Below are 21,293 nucleotides of genomic sequence, written 5' to 3'. Positions count from 1 at the left end.
GAGAAAAAGGCGCAAGGTCTTAAATTGGTCAAAGTGGCGGGTCCCTGGGACAATACCGCCCCCACCCCCACCTCTGAGGCGTCTACCTCAACAATAAATGGTTCAGAGGGGTCTGGTTGGATAAGAACCAGGGCCGACATGAAACATTTTTTCAAAAACTGAAATGCCGCTACCGCTGCGGTTGACCAATTCTTGATATCGGCCCCCTTTTGAGTCATGTCTGTCAGGGGTTTAACCACCTGTGAAAACCCCCTTATAAATTTCTGATAATAATTAGCGAACCCTAGGAACCGTTGCAGACCCTTCAAATCACACGGTTGAACCCACTCGAGAATGGCCTGCACCTTATTAGGATCCATGCGATACCCTTCAGCAGACACGATGAACCCCAGAAAGGACAGTTCCTGAACAAAAAATAAACATTTTTCAAGTTTAGCAAACAGACAGTTCTCCATGAGCCTTTGGAGAACTGCCCGAACATGACCAATGTGAGTCTGTTTATCAGGCGAGTAGATTAAAATGTCATCCAAATACACCACCATAAAACGTCCAATCAAATCGGAGAACACATGATTTATGAAATTTTGGAAGACCGCTGGAGCGTTGGTCAGGCCGAAGGGCATGACCAAATTTTCAAACAACCCTTCAGTAGTGAGAAAAGCGGTCTTCCATTCATCTCCGTCCCTGACTCGGATAAGGTTATACGCTCCCCGTAGATCTAATTTCGAAAACCACTTCGCTCCGGACAACTGATTGTATAAATCAGGAATAAGTGGAAGGGGATAAGTATTCCTCACAGTTATTTTATTTAACTCACGAAAATCGAGGCATGGGCGCAAACCAATGTCTTTTTTTTTTTTTTTACAAAAAAGAACCCTGCCGCCACAGGAGAAACAGAAGGACGAATATGTCCCTTACGGAGGCTCTCGGAAATATATTCCTTCATCGCAGCCCGTTCCGGACCCGAGAGGTTATACAGGCGGGCTTTGGGCAATTTAGCACCTGGAACCAGGTCAATGGCACAATCAAATGGGCGGTGTGGTGGTAAAACCTCAGCCTCTTTTTCGGAGAAAACGTCCGTATAATCTATCAGGCACTCCGGAATGCCTTCTAGACCCACGGATGACACAGACACAGAAACAAGACATTTCTCAGAGCAATAGGGACCCCATTTAACAATATCCCGAGATTCCCAATTAATCACAGGATTATGCAGCTGTAACCAGGGGAACCCCAACACCAGTCCCGCAGGCAGGTTGTTCATTACAAAACATGAAATACGTTCCTGATGTAAGGAACTCGCTTTAAGGAGAAACTCTTCAGTACAAAACATAATGTCATTCTTATCCAGTGGTGTTTTGTCAATAGCAACAAGGTGAATCGGAGTCTCCAACCTAACTGTCCCTAACTTACACCTGGCCACCAAGTCAGAGTCAATAAAGTTCAATGATGAACCGCAATCCACGAAGGCAGAAGTGGATGTGGAGACACCCCCACAACAAAGTTCCACTTGAAATGACATTTTAAAAAATGCAGAAAAGGGTACCTGAGAGCCTGGGTGACCTCCACGATAATCACCCGGGCTCAGTCGCTTGTTGGTTAGTGGCCGGGAGGGGCAATCCTTTTTCCCATGTCCAGACTCGCCACTGTGAACACAGCATTTTCTCACGTGCCGTTGTCTCCTTTCTTCCTCCTTAAGGTTGATGGTTCCCATCTCCGTGATTTTCAATGAAGAACTGGCTCCCCTTCCTTGGGAGAATAATGATGTCTCGGTTTGTATCACTCCCCTTGCCCGTAACCTGCGATCCATTCGGACGGCCTGTGTCATAGCTTCCTCCAGGGCATCAGGTGGGGGGTGGAGAGCCAAGGCGTCTTTCAGATGCTCAGACAGGACTCTACGGAACAACCCCCGGAGAGCAGCGTCGTTCCAGCAGACCTCAGCAGCCCAGCGTCTGAACTCTGAGCAAAACCACTCGGCTGAGTGTTTCCCCTGGCAAACATTCATCAGCCTGTCCTCAGCCATACGCACCCGATCAGGCTCATCATAAATATGTCCCAGGGCCTCAAAAAATGCATCCACAGTCAAACGCTCAGGGGCCGTGGTAGGAAGGGAGAAAGCCCAAGCTTGGGGGGCTCCCCTTAACAGAGAAATAATGACCCCCACTCTCTGACTTTCATCCCCAGAAGAGTGTGGTCTTAAGGAAAAAAAAAGCTTACAGCCCTCCTTGAAAACTCTGAAGTCATTTTTATCTCCAGAAAAGGTATCTGGTAACTTCACTGGAGACTCAGGGGAAATGAATGTAACATCCCGAGCCCCCAATGAAAGAACCCCCTGCACAGTGTCGGCGATCAGCTGCTGAGACTGAGCCAGGACTCTTTGTTCTCCAAACAGTTTCTGAGACATCTGCGTCAGATGCTTAACCTGCTCAGAAAGAGTGTGCACAGGATCCAGCACACACAGGTGAATGGGAGCAGAGAAAAAAAAATGGTATCGGTCAGTTATAATGTCAGAGACACCGCACTGCACTTGCTCATAGAGCCAGTGCGCGTGTCCTGAGAACAGAAGCAGTGCTAAAAGATACCTGTAGAGACGGGCAGCAGAGGTGACCATGCGTGCTTCAGGCTAATAGTGTCAGGGTCCAGTCAGCGCTGGAAAGTAAAGAGGCATAGGACCTGCAGACACTGAAAATGAGTACTCTGCACGGGACCTATGGTCATGTGACTGCAAGGGGCGGGGCTTAGCGTCCTGTATTCAGATAGGACAGGACACCATACAACAACTCAGAGGCAGGCAAAACAGAGGTCACAGCAGTACGGGCAAACGAGGTACAGGAGGGACAAACAGAGCCAAAGGTCATACACAAGAGGGCGACGTGGTACCAAGTGGACGAACAGAGAGGAGTCGGGTCACAAGCAGAGAGTCATACACGAGAGGTAGCGCAGTACAAGAGGGTCAGGCAGAACTCGTAACAGGGACAGAACCAAATCAAAACCACACAAGCAAGCAAGATATCAGGCACAAGGCACACGTATACAAGAGGTCACTTAACTCAGCCGAGGGCAGGAGTATAACTGACACCGGACTCAGGTCCAGTGAGCACTAAATAGCCTCCTGCTGCCAGAGAGAGGCAGCACAATTAACCCATAGTATAACCAGGATGAAATCAAAGCGAAATCCCGTCCTGGATCATGACACTATATTAAATAAAGAGTGTCCTTATAAATACCAGGGAAGAAGCCCCTGCGAAACGCACGTAGGGGTGAGGGAGGACACACTACACTGCGCCACCAATGTTCCACCTACTTAAAGGTAATTTTATATTTTTCTCATGTCCAATACTTTTATTGGAATTACCCAGACTATTATAAGCGCCCTTCAATTTATGGCCATGATTTTTTTGCTATACATCGCCATGGGCATAGTTATTGCTCTTTTATTATAATAGGGATTACCTTGGCAGTAATATATTTGTCAGTTTACATGGGGGAATATGTGACATACTAATAAAGTTCTTTTGAACCACTTAGGCTAATTATATTAGCGTTTTCCAATTTTATAGCCGCGAATTGTTTGCTTTACATCGCCATGGACATAGTGATTGTTTTTTACTACAATAGGTATTACCTTGGTAGTGATATATTTGTCATCTTATATTAGGGGTACATGTGGCATATTAATAAAGGTTTTGTATAGACACTGTTCTTTATAATATATATTAATATAAACTATAAAACTTTCATTTTGTATAAATTGGTATTTTTTGCTGTAAATCAGAGTGGCGATATCAGTGTTTTTGTTGTGTCTTCCATTGGGCATTGCTGTTTATTATGTATTAAAATATTGTAATAATAAAAACCTTTTTCTATAATATTGCTGGATCTCTTAATTTTCGGGTACCTTTTTTGGTGTTATTCCGAATAAGGGTTTTTTGACTTTGTATTTCCTGTTGAGTACAGAAAACTTTTCAGCAGTCTCATTATCAGCACAGAAAGATTACAATGACATTGTGGTAAGCTAAGATGTATTCTTCGCTCTTCTCTCCTCAGGTGATGATGTATGGCCAGCCATATCGTATAACTCTGGAGCTTCAGGTGCCAGAGTCCACAGTGAACCAAGACCTTGGGATGTTTATGGTTTCAATGTCATGTTACACGCGAGGCGGAAAGGAGATTTCTTACACTGCTCGATCTGTAAGTTACTGATGTTGGTCCCTTTTTTTTTTTTTCTGTTGACTTATTTTGTCGTCTTCTCCTCGTTGCCATGTTGTCCTTCAACAGGCGATGCTGTACTACAAATCCCACCTCCTGAAAACTTTGGAGACTTTGGCTGTATTCCCTTTGTTCATCTCAGGACTTTCTCAGCAGAAGCAAATTCTTGAAGTTGAGCTTCACTCTGAATATCGAGAAGATTCGGTTGGTATCAAACATTCAAACATTTTGTTTTTGTTTTGTTTTTTTTTTGCTTATTCTAATCTTTATTTTAATGTCCCTTGTTTTCAGTTCTCTATTAATTACCGTGATCTTCATTGACCTTTAAAAGAGCTTTCCCATAAAGGCATTTTTTCACCTAATAAAGGGAACTTGTCACCAGTTTTATACCTGACATACTTTGCGCATTCTACAACCCCTTTATACCTTTATACATTCCCATGCATACCTCCGAAAAAGTGTTTTATTCATGTCCCACACTGCATGCAAATTGCGCAGCCGGGTCCGATGGGCGATTTCCGATCATGCTCGGTACCGCCTCTTCTGTCCTGATGGAGGTGCCCTCTATATCATCCACATGGTGCTCAAACTCTTGCGCCTGCTTAGTTGAATCCTAGACCTGTCCTGGCACATTTCGCTCTGCGCCTGCCTAGTTCAGTGATTCTGCTGCACAGCCGCTAGAGGTCATCCTTTTCCATCAAGATAGACCAGGTGGCGCTTGAAGGGACTGGTGCGGCGCTGAATGCAATCTGGAGATCAGACAACGCAATTTGCATTAAATGGCTGCATACTCTGCTCCACCATCCATGGTAAATTTGTGAATCAGGGTAGCTCCAAATCGGTCAAGACCAGAGCTCAGGTTGCTAAATCTCCTCCTAAAACATCTGACTCTAAGGCTGTGTGCACACGATGCGGATATCTAGCGGATCCGCAGCGGATTTTTCCGCGCAAAAACGCTGCATATCCGTCTTGTGATGTACAGTAGCCTTAAAATCAATGAAAAAAAACAAACGCTGTGCAGACGCGCGGTACAAAATCCACAGCATGTTACTACTTTTGTGCGGTTTTCCACCTCCCCTGTCTCCAAATCCGCAGGGGTGAATCCGCAGTGGAAAACTGCACAAAAACCGCAAGAAAACCGCAGGAAAAAATGGAAGAAATCCGCAGGAAAAATGCAGGTAATTTGACCTGCGGATTTCTTCAATTCTGCGCGGAAAAATCCGCAGGGCAAAAAAGTCTGTCTGCACTCAGCCTAACACCACCATGTCTGAGGAATCCCTGCAAGCAATTGCTGCTTCTATTACAATGAAGCTCATGTCGGTGATTGACGCTAGACTTGAATCTTTTCAGTCATCACTGGAATCAATCACATCACGGCTAACTGAACACACCAATAAAATTTCAGTGGCAGAACAGCGGATTTCTGACTTGGAGGACACTGTACAATCCTTTGTTACCCAGATAAAGGACAGAGACCACGAGATAGAGCAGCTTCGGGAAAAATTTGATGACCTGGAAAACCGTCATCGTCGTAACAATCTACAGATCATCGGTGTTCCTGAATCTGTAAAGGACCTACACAACCTTACTTCCCCATGGCTCCCACGAGCACTCAATTTGCCTGACATGCCTGGCTCTATGGTGGTGGAGCGAGCACACAGAATTGGACCTGAGCGCTCTGATCCGAAAGCTCGTCCACGCCCGGTAATTTTCAAGTTACTCAATTACCAGGACAAACTTCAGTTGCTCCAGGTGTACCGAGCCACCTCCTCATTGAAATAACAGGATTTTTGGGTTGCTTACCGTAAAATCTGTTTCTCGGAGCCTTCATTGGGGGACACAGAGACCCTGGGTGTATGCTGCTGCCACTAGGAGGCTGACACTATGCACAAAAAAAGATAGCTCCTCCTCCGCAGTGTACACCCCACCGACCGGCAGAGAATTCCTCAGTTAGTGAGAAAGCAGTAGGAGAAGTAACAGAATAGGTTGACAACATAAACAACTCAACTGTAAACATTCAACCAAAGTAAGAACATGAGCTGTAAAACATGGGAGGGTGCTGTGTCCCCCAATGAAGGCTCCGAGAAACAGATTTTACGGTAAGCAACCCAAAAATCCTGTTTTCTCGTTCGCCTTATTGGGGGACACAGAGACCTTGGGATGTCCCAAAGCAGTCCCTGGGGTGGGAAACAAACTTCCATCAGGCCAGCGGACTCACCACCGCGGCCTGCAGAATCCGTCTACCTAGGCTGGCGTCCGCCGAAGCGTAGGTGTGGACTCTGTAGAATTTCACAAACGTGTGAACCGATGACCATGTTGCAGCTTTGCAAAGCTGCAGTGCGGAAGCTCTGTGGCGCACCGCCCAGGAGGCACCCACTGCTCGAGTAGAGTGGGCCCTGATACCCGGAGGGGCTCCGCGACGCTTAACACGGTAGGCTTCCAGGATAGCCGATCTGATCCAGCGAGCAATGGTGGCTTTTGACGCCGGGTGACCTTTCCGCGCTCCATCAGGGATAATGAAAAGAGACTCTGTCTTTCGCAAGGAAGTCGTCCTAGACAGACTCTTACCGCCCTAACCAGGTCCAGCTTGTTCAAGGACCGCTCTCGGGGATGAGTTGGATTCGGACAAAAGGACGGGAGCACGATATCCTCGTTGAGGTGAAACGAGGACACCACCTTCGGAAGGAACGAGGGCGGAGGCCGCAGAACTACCTTATCCTGGTGGAGAACCAGAAAGGGAGAGCGGCACGAAAGAGCTGCCAATTCCGACACGCGCCGGACGGAGGTGATGGCCACCAGAAAGGCTACCTTCCAAGAAAGGAGAGAAAGGGAAATATCCCTGAGGGGTTCAAAGGGCGGACCTTGCAGAACCTCAAGAACCAGATTAAGATCCCATGGATCCACGGGCGCCCGGTACGGCGGGACCGTGTGAGCCACGCCCTGAAGAAAGGTCTTAACCTGAGGACGGGAAGCCAACGTTTTCTGAAACAGAATGGACAGCGCCGAAACTTGACCCTTCAGGGAACTGAGGGCAAGTCCCGCATCCAATCCTGCCTGAAGAAACGCTAGGACTGAAGGGAGCGAAAAGGACATGGGCGCGACGTCATTGGTCTCACACCAAGTGAAATAGGCCTTCCAAGTACGGTAGTAAATCTTGGAAGATGATGGCTTTCTGGCTCGGATCATGGTCTGAATTACGTGGTCGGAAAATCCTGCTCGTTTCAGAACCTCGGTCTCAACAGCCACGCCGTTAAATTGAGCGGCCGAGAATTGGGGTGGCAAATCGGACCCTGAGACAGCAGATCTGTTCTGTCTGGAAGCTTCCAGGGGGCGTCCGAGAGAAGGTTGACAATGTCCGCGAACCAAGACCTTCTGGGCCAATTCGGGGCGATGAGAATGACCGGAAGTCCTTCTGCCTTGATCTTCTTCAACAGCTTGGGAAGAAGAGGCAGAGGAGGGAACAGGTAGGGAAGTTCGAACTGGGACCAAGGAACGGCCAGGGCGTCGGTGCCCACTGCCAGAGGGTCCCGAGACCTGGACACGAATTGTGGGACTTTCCTGTTGAGGCGAGACGCCATGAGGTCTACATCCGGGGTTCCCCACCGAAGGCAGAGCAGATGAAACACTTCCGGATGTAGGGACCATTCTCCCGCCGCGAGACCCTCGCGGCTGAGAAAATCGGCGGCCCAGTTGTCTACGCCGGGAATGTGAACCGCGGAAATTGTCGGGACGGAAATCTCCGCCCAACGAAGAATCTTGGACACCTCTGCCAGGGCTGAAACACTCCGTGTTCCCCCTTGGCGGTTGACATATGCCACCGCTGTGGTGTTGTCTGTCTGAATCCGTACCGGCAGTCCCTTGAGGAGCCTTTCCCAGTGGACAAGAGCAAGATGGATCGCTCGAATCTCCAGAACGTTGATCGGTAGCGCTGATTCCCGATCCGACCATCGACCCTGAACAGTGTGGTTGCGGAACACAGCACCCCAACCGAGGAGACTGGCATCTGTGGTTACTATCTGCCAGTGAATGGGAAGGAAGGATCGACCCGATAGAATGAGAGGTGACGACAACCACCAGTTGAGAGACCGCTTGATCCGGTAAGAAAGATGGACAGGGCGATCCAGGGACCGAGGCGACCTGTTCCATTTCGACAGAATGGCCTGCTGGAGAGGCCTGGCGTGAAATTGGGCAAAGGGAACTGCCTCTATCGCCGCGACCATCTTTCCCAGGACCCTCATGGCTGTACGGAGGGATGGGAATCGCGAGGTCTGCAGCGATCGTACTTCCTGCTGCAGAGAGAGAATCTTTTCTTGTGGGAGAAAGACCCTTGACCGACGAGTGTCGAACAGAAGACCTAGAAAGACCAGGCGTTGGGTAGGAACCAGACAGGACTTTTTCCTGTTGACGATCCACCCGAAATTGGAAAGAGTGTCCAGGACGATTGACAAACTTTGGTGAGCCTGTTGGAATGAGGGAGCCTTGATCAGAATATCGTCTAGGTACGGGAAAAGAACGAGGCCTCTGACTCTCAACAAAGCCATCAACGCAGCCATGATCTTCATGAAGACTCTGGGAGCGGTGGCAAGACCGAAGGGCAGTGCGACAAACTGGTAGTGGTGCTGTCGAATCGCAAAGCGCAGGAACTTCTGATGTCCGGAGAAAATTGGAACATGTAAATAGGCATCTTGGATGTCTATTGAGCACATGAATAACTGCTCCTCCATGGAGGCGATGACCGAGCGAAGCGACTCCATGCGGAAGTGGCGAAGGCGGACCCTCTTGTTGAGCAGCTTGAGATCCAAGATGGGTCGAACTGCGCCGTCTTTTTTCGGCACTACAAACAGGTTCGAGTAGAACCCCGTGAAGCGCTCCGATTCGGGAACGGGCACAATCACCCCGGAACTGAGGAGAGCGGCGATAGCTGTAGAGAACCCCGGGATCAAGGCTGGATCCTTTGGAGGCCGGGATTCGAAGAAACGATCCCGTGGGAGAGAGACGAACTCTATCTTGTATCCTGAGGATACGACCTCCCTGACTCAGGCGTCCTCCACGGCGGCCAGCCAAACGTCCCTGAAGGAAAGAAGTCGACCTCCCAATTGGAAAGGCCCTTCGCGTGCCCGATGATAGTCATGCTGAAGTAGACCGTCCAGATCTAGATCTGGACGGTCTGCCCTGGGAGGAGTGGGGTCGCCAGGAAGGAGTGGATCTGAAGGAAACTTTCCTTCTCTCCTGGCGAGCCTGCGGTCTCTGTTGGCTGGAGGAGTTGTCCGCCGTATTGAAACGGCGGAAAGTCCGAAAGGGTCGAAACTGACGCCTTAGTGGGGGTCTGCGAGGCTTGGACTGAGGGAGGAGTGAACTCGTGCCTCCGGTGGCGTCCTTAATAATCTGGTCCAATTGGGACCCAAAGAGACGCACCCCCTGAAAAGGCAGGTTAGTGAGGGACTTTTTAGAAGACAAGTCCGCTTGCCATGCCTTTAGCCAAAGTGTACGTCGAATTGCAATAACGTTGCTTGACGCCTGAACTGCACAGGATGCAGCATCCAAGGAAGCGGAGAGAAGATAGTCCCCAACATGGGAGATCTGATTGGCGAGATTGGCCAAATGCTCCGGTTGCGCCTTATCTAAGATGCCCTGCCGAAGGTCGTCTGCCCACGTGGCTATGGTCTTTGCTGTCCAGGATGAAGCAAAGATTGGACACACCGCCGCTGAAGCCGCTTCAAAGGCAGACTTCGCCAGGGATTCTATAATCCTGTCATTAGAATCCTTTAGGGACGCCACGCCTGAAAGCGGGAGAACCGTGTTATTGGATAGCCTGGACACGGGCGGATCGACCGAGGGAGAGGCCGACCAGTTGTCCGTGAGCTCCTTAGCAAATGGGTAGAGTATGCCGAGACGTTTTCCTCTTTGAAAGCGTCTGGTCGGATCCTCTCTTTCCTTGGTAAAAATTTTCCCAAACTGGGAATGGAAAGGAAAAACCCTGGAGGGAGTTTCTGCCCGTCTGAACGAAACCTCCTGATCTGAAGATTTCGCAGGGGAGTCAGCAATATCGAAGGTATGATGGATCGCAGCAATGAGGTCCTGCACTGTGACCTTCATGCTTGCATCCTGGTCTGAATCCAGCTCTAAAATCCCCTCAGATGACCTGTCCGAAAGCGCTTCCCCTGACTCGGGAGAGGAGGCCCGAGAGGGAGACTGGTGAGAAGGGCTATGCGGTGAGATGGGACTAGGAGAGGATTTCGGCTGGGAATCTTGCCTGGGTCTTTTGCGACTACCGCTGGCTGATTCAGATGGAACAATTTGGGACCTGCTTGGCCCTGCTGAAGAGTCCAGGGGCAACTTATCAAGAACGGCCACCAGGGACTGAGACACCCTGGTGAGGTCTGCCACTGATTGAGATAGCGAGGAGGCCCAGCCAGGCATGGGGGGCTCACTCTCACCTGGGGCCGCAGATGGCTCCTGGACGGCGTCAGGCTGAATTGGATTGCTACAATCCAGGCAGAGGGGAGTGGACTGGCCTGAGGGAAGTTTGCGATTGCACGAAGAACATGCAAAGTACTTGACTAAAGTGCAGGGGGGGCGGTAGAGCGGGTACGATCAGACTTAGACATTGTGAAAAGCTGAGGTAATGCCGGAAGGTTGGGGGACAGAGGGCGGAGAAGGGTCAGTCTGCAGTGCAGAGCTACTCACGGTCCGGTGTCCCCAGAAGCGATGCTCTGCGACCTGTCAGTGGATGCAGGTCAGAGCGAAATCCGGCCGACAGACCTCCTGAAAAAACCAGCTGGAGAAGATGCTGTCCAGTGAGGAGCTGGTGCCCGGCTAACAGGCTGGGAAAATGGCGCCGTCCTGAGAAAAAGCGCGCCTTAGGAGAGGAGGGAGGGCGGAGCACCTCGCAGGGTTAAAATTCACCGCCCTCTAGCCAATAGCAGGCTGGGCAGGTGAAGGACAGGCAGTGGGAGGGCCTGGGAAGAGCGGGAGAGAAGCCCTCTTAGAAGAAAGGGGCGGGGGGGCGTGGCCGCGACGCAGCGGTAGGCCCGAACTGAAGCCGGGGCCTAAATTAGTTGCGGCGGCCGCCTGTCAGCAGGGGGTCGGCGCGGAGGTCCGAAAAAGTGGGACGCCGCAGTCGCAAGTCGCTCCCAATGGGAAAAAACCCTGTGCTCCCTGTACCCAGAAAGGGGGGGGGATGCCCAGCAACATTGAGCTGCCTATAGCCTTGTGGCGACTGCGAGCGACCGCAGCGCCTACCCCTGTGACCATTGAAGAGGTGACCGTCGGGAATGGGCAGCAGGTAAATAAATATGAAGCCGGGGCCTAATACTCACCTATCCACGATCCGTTACCTGTCTGAAGAAGTCTTGCGTCTCATCCAACCGACAGGCTCTGGTAGGCGAGTGGGAGGGAGACTGGCGACAAGGACCCCTGGAGTCGCTGGCACGTCTTGGTGTCGGCGTCCGTCTGGCTGGTCCTGCCGCGGAGAACTGCAAGGATACGGGGTGGCAGTACACGCCGTACTTGCAGACTCCATGTGGGAGTACAGATGTGACTTTTCACTCTGTATCCCTCCGTAGAACCTGAAAAGGAACGACGCACAACGAGGTAGATATGGGTCTAATAAAAGACCCGTGTCCACCTCCTACTGACACTAAGCTAAACTGAGGAATTCTCTGCCGGTCGGTGGGGTGTACACTGCGGAGGAGGAGCTATCTTTTTTTGTGCATAGTGGCAGCCTCCTAGTGGCAGCAGCATACACCCAAGGTCTCTGTGTCCCCCAATAAGGCGAACGAGAAACGAGGGCCATTCCCTCCTTATGTTTCAAAATTTCTCCTCCTTGGTGGTGACCAAGCGCCGTGCTTTTTCTTCAGTATGTAAACTATTACATGACAAAGGCAATCGTTTTGCTCTTCTCTACCCTGCACGCCTTCGGGTGGTGCTTCAAGGAAAACCGGTATTTTTTGATGACCCAGATAAAGCATTAGAGGAAGCTGAGCGCTCTTTCCGGGCTTCCTCTCCGGTCACTTGACTCTGATCTGTAGCCATGTGTTATTTTGCCTTTAAGATTTAATTTTGAGCTTATGGCTTGATCTATATTGAACTTTTGTTCTTATCTCATGTTTTTCCTTCTAGGGGATACCATTAGTTAAGATAACTTAACCCGATGCTTAACTTTTTGGCTTATATGTTGTTTCTCAGTTCAGTTGGGGTTTGGGGGTCGGGGGTGGGTTCCCTCTCCTTGGGAACGCTCTATGTCCGGTCTTTTTGTCTAACTTGGGTTGGTAGGTTTGCTTGCTGGGACAGACCTTTGCCCAACTACTCCTTTTTTTTTTTTTCTCATTTCTACGTTCTGGCCCCAATGTGGGATAGGTTAACATGGCCGCCCCAATAGCATAGCTTCTCACATTAATATACGCTCCATCGAACTTTTATCATGGAATGTGGCTGGCCTCAATTCACCGGTAAAGCGTAGAAAAGTACTAGATCACATTTCTCGTCTACGCCCCCATATTGTCTTTTTACAAGAAACCCACTGGCTATGCAGGGGTAACCCAGCGCTCCGTAATAGATATTATGCGGAGTGTTTGGAGGCTTCCTTTACACAGAAAAAATGTGGTGTGGCCATTTTGTTTCATAAGGATCTCGATTATTCTATACAGGATGTGGTGAGGGACCAGGCAGGGCAATATATATTAGTCAGAGGTATTATTGAACAGCGGGAATATTGCCTTATAAATGTTTACGCACCCAATACTACTAGCCCCTCCTTCTTTCCTAAACTTGAAAAGATGGTTCACGGCTGGCATCCTACCAGTATATTATTGGGTGGAGATTTAAACACCCTTCATGATGCTTTTTTGGACAGATCTTCCCCTCTGCCCGCATCTCGCCCTCCATCCAGAGCGATTTCTACCTTGTTAAACAGGCTTGACTTGGTTGATGCCTGGAGGTGCTGCCACGCTACGGAAAGAGAATATACCTTCTATTCTAGGGTACATGATGTTCACACTCGAATTGATTATTGGCTAACTTCTGCCTCTCTTCTTTCCCTTCTAAAAACAGTTGACATTCTCCCTTCAATTATCTCAGACCACTCCCCTGTCTTACTTACTCTGGAACTCCCCACTAATAGATCTGTGTCTTTGCGCTGGCGCTTCCCTTCTTATCTTTATACTTCAGATGATTTCAAGCGCTATACGACAGGCTAGTGGGAGACTTTCGTGGAGGACAACTTGGAACACTTGGACGATATCAATCTATTTTGGGCCACAGCTAAAACAGTACTTAGGGGACGTGTTATCTCTTATGTGTCCCAGAAAAAAAGGAAGTTGTCCTCCTTGCGGCCTCACCTAGACCAGCTCACTCAGTCATATAGAGACTTTAAATTACATAATACTCCCTCCTCCAGAGAGGCTTACCTGACAGCTAAACAAAATTTAAATACCCTATTACATGAGCAGGCACACAACCAATTAGCTCATCAACGTAACCATTATTTTCGTTGGGGTAACAAACCAGGCCGTCTCCTGGCATCTTTAACGAAGCCATTCAAAGCGGCTACTAGGGTTCCCAATATTGTCTTACCCGATGGCTCTATCACTCGTGACCCAACCCAAATTTGTGCGGTTTTTAGAGACTTTTATGCACATCTTTATGGCCCATCTCCGGACTCTCGGGAGGATGGATATGCAATCCTATGCAAGGCTTGTCCATCAAGGCTTTCTGACTCTCAGAGGAAGATCCTAAACCAACCAATTTCTTCTGAGGAGGTAAGATCAATCATTAAATCTTCAAAACTGCATAAAGCCCCTGGCCCGGATGGGTTCTCGGTAGAGTTTTATAATCTGTTACAACCCTTAATTACTCCACACCTCACCTCTCTTTTTAACCATATTTTGGACTCGGGTTCTGTGCCGGATCGATTTAATGAAGCCTGTCTGTCATTACTGCTAAAGCCGGGCAAAGATCCAATCCGCTTCTCCCTGCCTCGTACCGCCCGATTTCCCTTTTAAATGTTGATTTTTAAATTGCTCACCAAAATCATGGCTAATAGATTACAGTCTATGCTTCCTGATATTCTTACCTCATCTCAAACGGGCTTTGTCCATGGTCGGTCTATCACTTACAATATCAGGACGGCGTTAGCGGCCATCACACATAGTTATCAGGCTAAGGCCAAGCAGAATATACTGGTTAGCCTCGACGCTGATAAGGCTTTTGACCATGTGTCTTGGTCTCATCAGAACTCTGAAGTATAGACTGTTTGGCTTTACCTTTTTTAAATTTTATACGCACAATTTACACTAATTCCCAATCTACGATTTGGCTTAATGGTATCCAGTCAACCCCTTTTTCCATCTTCAAGGGGACGAGGCAGGGCTGTCCTCTGTCACCTTTGTTGTTTAATATTGCCCTTGATCCCTTACTAGGATATCTGGATCCCTTCCTTTGGGGGCATAGGGGTCGGTCACCATACACTTAAAACGTTGGCATTTGCTGATGATATCTTACTCCTGATATCCAATCCTAAGGAAGCCATTTCCTCTATAATGGACGCCTTTAATGAATTTGGAGCAGTTTCGGGATTTCGTATAAACTTTACTAAATCTCATGATTTAGCTATTTTTAAAATTGCTCAGAAACAGTGGCCGTTCCCTTTTCCCTTTCAGTGGAGGAGAAATTCTTTACCTTATCTTGGCGTTGACCTACCATCAAATCCTCATGATATATATAAATTAAATGTTCAGCCTCTTATTTCTATAGTTATACAAGAAATTCAATCCTGGAAATCCCTTAAATTATCCTTTGCAGGTAAAGCCCATCTAATTAATATGATCTCTTTCCCTAAAATACTCTTTCCTTTACAGACGCTCCCGGTTCTACTTTCTAAAGCTGATGATAGGCTACTGACACGAGCCTTCCGCCAATTTATTTGGGGCTCAGAAGGGGGCTCTAGAATTAGTGTTTTTAAGCTACAGCAAACCAAATCTTTGGGTGGACTTAATCTCCCAAATTTACGCCTCTACAGTATAGAGGCTGCTTTTCGCCATTCCCTTGGTTGGATGTACGCCTTTAATCGCTTCACTAATACCTCAATAGATGAGGCCATGTGTAGACCCTTCAGCCTCCCAGCATTGCTTCACCTACGAAATGCTGAAATTCCAGTGGAGGTTAGAGATAATCCTCTATTATGGTCGGTAATCTTGGGATGGCGTCAAGCTAGACGAGTTAGCGGTCTTGACCCCCACATCTCGATGTTTCTTCCCTTTCAAGGTAACCCCTCTTTTCTACAAGGCAAGTCACCTCCCATTTACAAGGTGCTTGGAAACAATGGGTGTAGACTGGTCCGAGATACGTTAACAAATAATCAATGCCTTCTTACCTTAGAGGATATGGTTTTCAAATACCCAATCCTTACAGAAGACAATTTTACTATCTCTCAAATTAGACATTACGTAAGCTCAATATTGCGAGACATACCGGATGATGCTAGAACACACCCTCTAAATTTAATATCCATTAAAGCCCAAATGGGAACTTATTCTATGAGTCTTATATATAAATCATTAAAGTCTTCTATACATTGGTCAGACTCTTCACCAGGCCCTGGAAAATGGGTTGCTCAATTAACGAACTGTCAGGTAAATGACCTTTTGAAAGCCACTCTGCGTATTAACTCTGTATTACCATAAGACAGTTACATAACCATGTCTCTTATGATATTTCATAGAGCATACATCTCCCCGGAGGTCAAATCAAAAATGTCCCCCTCAGGGGATTATCCCTGCCCTAAATGCTTACACTCTCCAGCTGATATTTTCCATTGCCTTTGGGACTGCCCAAAAATAAGGGAGGTGTGGGATACATCTCATCAACACTTGTGGCATATCTCTCTCTCTCTCTCTCTCTCTCCCCGGAGTGGGCCATATTTAATATTCTCGCACAGGACCAGTTGGTGAGGCTTTCTGTCCAGCAGCGCCGCATCTTGTTCATATGGGCGGCAGCCACAAGTAAAAGCATTCTCCATTTGTGGGCACAGGATATAACACCACCTTTAAGCTTAATTACTACAAAAGTAACATCTCTTCAAAACGGATTGGATAGAGGCCTTAATAAAGAAAAAGACACTGAACGCTTTTTTTTCACATGGTCTCTTTTATCAATACTCAGACATCTTCCACACGCCAGGCGATACATAGTTGTTTCCAGCTCACCAACTGGTATATGAGAGAGCAGCTTGCCGGTAATATCCCTGTTAGACTGGATTGAAATTGTGTTACGAAGTTATGGAGTTTTCCCGGGGGAGAGGAGCGGAGTTATAGTTGAAAAAAATGCAGTCTAATGTTAATAATATTGCATAAATGTTCTTCTGTTATGTTATTGGACATTATATGTATGCTTTGTATTACACTCAATAAAGACGGTTTAAAAAAAAAAAACAGATGTGACATGCATAAAAGTGAACCAGTCGGTTGGACAGTGTTCACACCACCCAAAGACTGAAACACAAAAAAAGAAACACAGTATGACAAACGTGCAAAAATACTCTGCTCTAAAAAAATATATAACAGTAGACAGCAAGTGCTAGTAAAAAATGATAACAAAACAGGGTATTTAGTTGATACATTTTTTGCAAAAAATGTATACTAATCCACTCCACCAACGTCACGGTATACCCATCTCGGAGCAATTTGCATGCAGCCATGTACATAAATATATACAATCTGGATGAAGGGAACCTGTCACCAATTTTATATTGGATAAATCATGTCCATCACCTTTTAAAACCTTTTAAATGGTGTCCTACAACCCCTTATTAAACTTATAGGTGCCCCTGCATGTCTCCGAAAAAGGTGTGTTTTGTTGTTGGTTTTTTTTTTTTTTTTTAAATTAAGCCCAGCACTTGGGGAGACTTAGGACCCCTGTTCTACTGATTATCTCCCATCCTGTAGATAGTGACAAAGTTCTTTGTGGGAAGACCCCTTTCATCCATTTTGCTTTTAATTCTTCTCTTTGCCTTATTATGCTACACTCCTCTTTTCTTTTATCATTTCTATATATTTTGTCCTACTCTTTGCAGTACGTCCCAACCACCGGGGCTGTGATACAAATGCAGAGTGTCCACCTACAAATATACAGTGCTGAACTCCGGGTCCACGCTCACTTTACTGGTCTCAGGTACGGATATAGATTTGTGTGACTCTCCTATTGCTCATATTCCCCTCCCCATATGACCAGTTTATTTTTATGTGAAATGAAAACGTTGGAAGCCTTTATCATGCCCCGGACTTAGATGGCAGAATCATTTGCTCCCCACGATCGTGTTGCGGAGTGACGATGGGCATCTAAATGCACCTACCCTGCAGGATCTAACCACTTAGCATTTTTCGATTGACTGCACCACCTAAGCAATGATTGGTGCTGGCTCTGATTTATCACAGGTCCTATCAATATTCTGCAAATGTGTTCAATGTGAGGGGAAAACCTATGCAGTAGTGCTACATCTTAGGGAATACCCTGACATATTACATACATAGTAACAGTTTTTAAGGTTGAAGGAAGACTCTAAGTCCATCTAGTACAACCCATAGCCTAACATGTTGATCCAGAGGAAGGCAAAAAAAACCATGCGAACAATAAGTTCCACATTGGGGGGGAAAAAATTCCTTCCCGACTCCACATACGGCAATCAGACTAGTTCCCTGGATCAACGCAATATCAAGGAAACTAGTGTATATAACCTGTAATATTATACTTTTCAAGAAAGGCATCCAGGTTTTTCTTAAATTTTAGTAGAGAATCACAACATCATACGGCAGAGAGTTCCATAGTCTCACTGCTCTTACAGTAAAGAATCCGCGTCTGTGATTATGCTTAAACCTTCTTTCCTCCAGACGTAGAGGATGCCCCCTTGTCCTCGTCACAGGTCTAAGAGTAAAAAGATCATTAGAAAGGTCTTTGTACTGTCCCCGCATATATTTATACATTAAGATCACCCCTAAGCCTTCGATTTTCGAAACTAAATAGCCCCAAGTGTAATAACCTGTCTTGGTATTGCAGACCCCCTAGTTCCCTAATAACCTTGGTCGCTCTTCTCTGCACCCGCTGCAGTTCAGCTATGTCTTTCTTATACACCAGAGACCAGAACTGTACACAGTATTCTAAGTGTGGTCGCACTAGTGACTTATATAGAGGTAAAATTATGTTCTCCTCGTGAGCATCTACGCCTCTTTTAATGAATCCCATTATTTTATTTGCCTTTGCAGCAGCTGCCTGACACTGGCCACTAAATGTGAGGTTGTCGTCCACCCATACACCCAGGTCTTTTTCAGTGACAGTTTGGCCCAGTGTTTTACAATTAAGCACATAATACATCTTGTTCGTTCTACCCAAGTGCATGACCTTACATTTATCCCCTTTAAAGCTCATTTGCCATTTACCATCCCAAGCTTCTGGTTTACATAAATCCTCCTGTAATATAAAATTGTCCTCCTCTGTATTGATTACCCTGCAGAGTTTAGTGTCATCAGCAAATATTGAAATTCTACTCTCTATGCCCCCTACAAGGTCATTAATAAATATGTTAAAAAGAAGCGGGCCCAAAACTGACCCCTGTGGTACCCCATTGCTAACCGTGACCCAGTCCGAGTGTGCTCCATTAATAACCACCCTTTGCTTCCTATCTCTGAGCCAGCTCTTAACCCACCTACACATATTTTCCCCTATCCCCATTGTTCTCATTTTTCTCATTTATCAACCTTTTGTGTGGCACCGTATCAAAAGCTTTTGAAAAGTCCATGTACACCACGTCCACTGCATTCCCTTGGTCCAGTCCGGAACTTAACTCTTCATAAAAGCTTATCAGATTAGTCTGACAGGAACGGTCCCTCATAACCCATGTTGATATTGGGTCATGAGGTTATTCTTCTTCAGATACACCAGTATAGTATCTCTTAGAAAACCCTCCAGGATTTTACCCACAGTTGAGGTTAAGCTCAATGGCCTATAATTTCCAAATTCAGTTTACTCTGTCGCCTAATTGGGGGACACAGAACCTTGGGTGTTATGCTGCTGTCCACTAGGAGGCGACACTATGCATAATCTGAAAAAAGATTAACTTTGGCTCCTCCTCTGCAGTATACACCCCTGGACGGCGTCAGCCTTCTCCAGTTTTTGCTTAGTGTCGCAAGGAGGCACACCTTTTTTCTTCCGTTTTTTTTCCTTTTTTCACGGAAATACAGATGAAGAAAAGTGGGTCTCCAGCGAGACTCCCGGCATGGCTCCCTCCTCGGTCCCCTATTAGGGGTACCCGGTTGAGGTTGAGGTGGTTTTTTTCCCCATGTCGCTCCCTCCCCAGTCCCTCGGGTCCTGGTTCGAGGTCGAGACCCCCCTCCTTCCCCAACACCCTTAAGGGGTCTGGGTTGAGGTCGAGGCGAGGATGAAGACCCCCTGACGGTGACAGACGCACCCTCCCTAATCCCCCGCAGGGGGTATTAGGTTGAGACGCCTCAGGTAGGGTCGGAGATCAGGCAGCATTCCGCAGCTTCCAGGGACCCCAGGCCGGCTGAGGGATCCTGTGGGGGCCGGGGGAAGGTGCGGACTGGATGGCACAGCAGAAACAGGGCTTTTGCTGCGTCCCTGTCTCTGCAGCCCTTCAGGGGCCCCCCATACAAAAACCGCTATCCAGTCGACCGTTCTGGGGGGGTCTGGTACAAATCCGCCCCCCCCCCCGGACTACCGCGCCGCTCTGGAGCCCTCCTGGGCATCAGGCTTCAAATTTAGACCGCGGCTTCGGCCTAGCTGAAGCCGCCGCCTTTTCCCCGCCCCCCGGCCCGCCCACCGGATGACCAAAATGACACACTGGAGTGTCATAGAAGGGGCGGATTGAGGCAGAAAGGGCGCGTTTTTACACAGCCCAGCGCGCCCTTTTCAGCTCTCCGCCCCCTCCTCCCTCTCCTCAGAGCCCCGGTGGCCATTTTTTCTGGATGAGATCCAGGAGAGAAGCATCACAGCGGTCTTCTGGGGGCACAGAACTTGGATCTGTCGGCGCTGGACCTAGGGGCACACCGGTGGGGTAAGCTCACAGCTGGGTTCTCATTACTCAGCTGTGAATCTATACTTCCTATAAGGCTTTCTGTGGGTTCCCTCTGCGTAGCCACCCCTGTACGATCCCTTATAGCCAGCCTCTGTGCACTATGCCGGGCTCAAGGAAGAGAACCAGGCAGGAATGTTTCTATGCATTCTGCACAGCCTGCAAAGCCACGTTCCCTAGTGGCAGCACGTATCCGCACTGCCGGGTCTGCATCCAGAACTCTGGGTCAGAACCCCAGGGAATCCCTACTGACGCTTCAGTGTCACAGGCCACGCCGGAATGGGCAACTCAGATGTCTCAGTCTATGTCACAGTCCATAGACAACCTAACTGCTACATTGCTGCAAGCTCTGCAGAGTCGGACCCCGGCTATGGACGGTACACAGCAAACGGACAGCTTGTCTCAGGAACATGCTGCTTCCGACTCTCACAGACGTAAGCGGACTCACAGGTCTCGATCACCTGAGTCGCACTATAGCACAAGGTCGTTCCCCTCTAGGGAGAGACAGCGTCATTCCAGGTCTCCTGGGCAGTCCCCTGCCACATACAGACAGTGCAATTTACCACAGGGATCCCCCACCACAGAAGACCCCCGCCCCAGGTCGCCCTCCAGGGATCACCTTAGTGAGGCACAGGATTCGGAGGGCATCTGTGACTCCGACTCAGATAATGAAACGGTCAGGTCCGTGGTACCTTCTCCCCCTAGCAAGACAGCGCTAGTTGAGGACATAATTTCTTCTATTCATCGGGTGCTAAAAATTCCAGAGTCGCCCCCGGAAGTCCCAAAACACAGGATTTGCTTCGAAAGTGTTCAAAAAATTCGCTAATCGCAAATATCTGGAAGCGAAGTACCCCTTCCCACAGGAAGACACCAAACAATGGGCAGATCCACCTGAAGTGGACCCTCCGGTTTCTAGGCTAGCAGCGCAGACTTTACTCTCTCTGCCGGATAGCTCAACCCTCAGGGACGCAGCAGACCGGCAAGTAGAACGCATGGCTCGTTC

General features: G+C 48.1%; 1 protein-coding gene across 2 annotated transcripts in view; it reads left to right on the top strand.

The window, feature by feature from the left end:
* BSCL2 (BSCL2 lipid droplet biogenesis associated, seipin) overlaps window positions 1-21,293 on the top strand; it is a 62,440-nt gene that overhangs the window by 15,273 nt on the left and 25,874 nt on the right. For both annotated transcript variants that reach the window (XM_073554620.1, XM_073554619.1), the window contains 3 exons: window positions 4,048-4,191; window positions 4,279-4,413; window positions 17,279-17,376. In XM_073554620.1, coding sequence (XP_073410721.1) covers window positions 4,048-4,191; window positions 4,279-4,413; window positions 17,279-17,376 — 377 coding nt within the window. The remainder of the gene's footprint in view (window positions 1-4,047; window positions 4,192-4,278; window positions 4,414-17,278; window positions 17,377-21,293) is intronic.

Source organism: Dendrobates tinctorius, unplaced genomic scaffold (genome assembly GCF_039654945.1).
Source record: "Dendrobates tinctorius isolate UK_male_01 unplaced genomic scaffold, ASM3965494v1 ptg000211l, whole genome shotgun sequence".
Taxonomy (NCBI): domain Eukaryota; kingdom Metazoa; phylum Chordata; class Amphibia; order Anura; family Dendrobatidae; genus Dendrobates; species Dendrobates tinctorius.
Note: the sequence above shows the minus strand (reverse complement) of the source record. Positions and strands in the feature narration are given on the sequence as shown.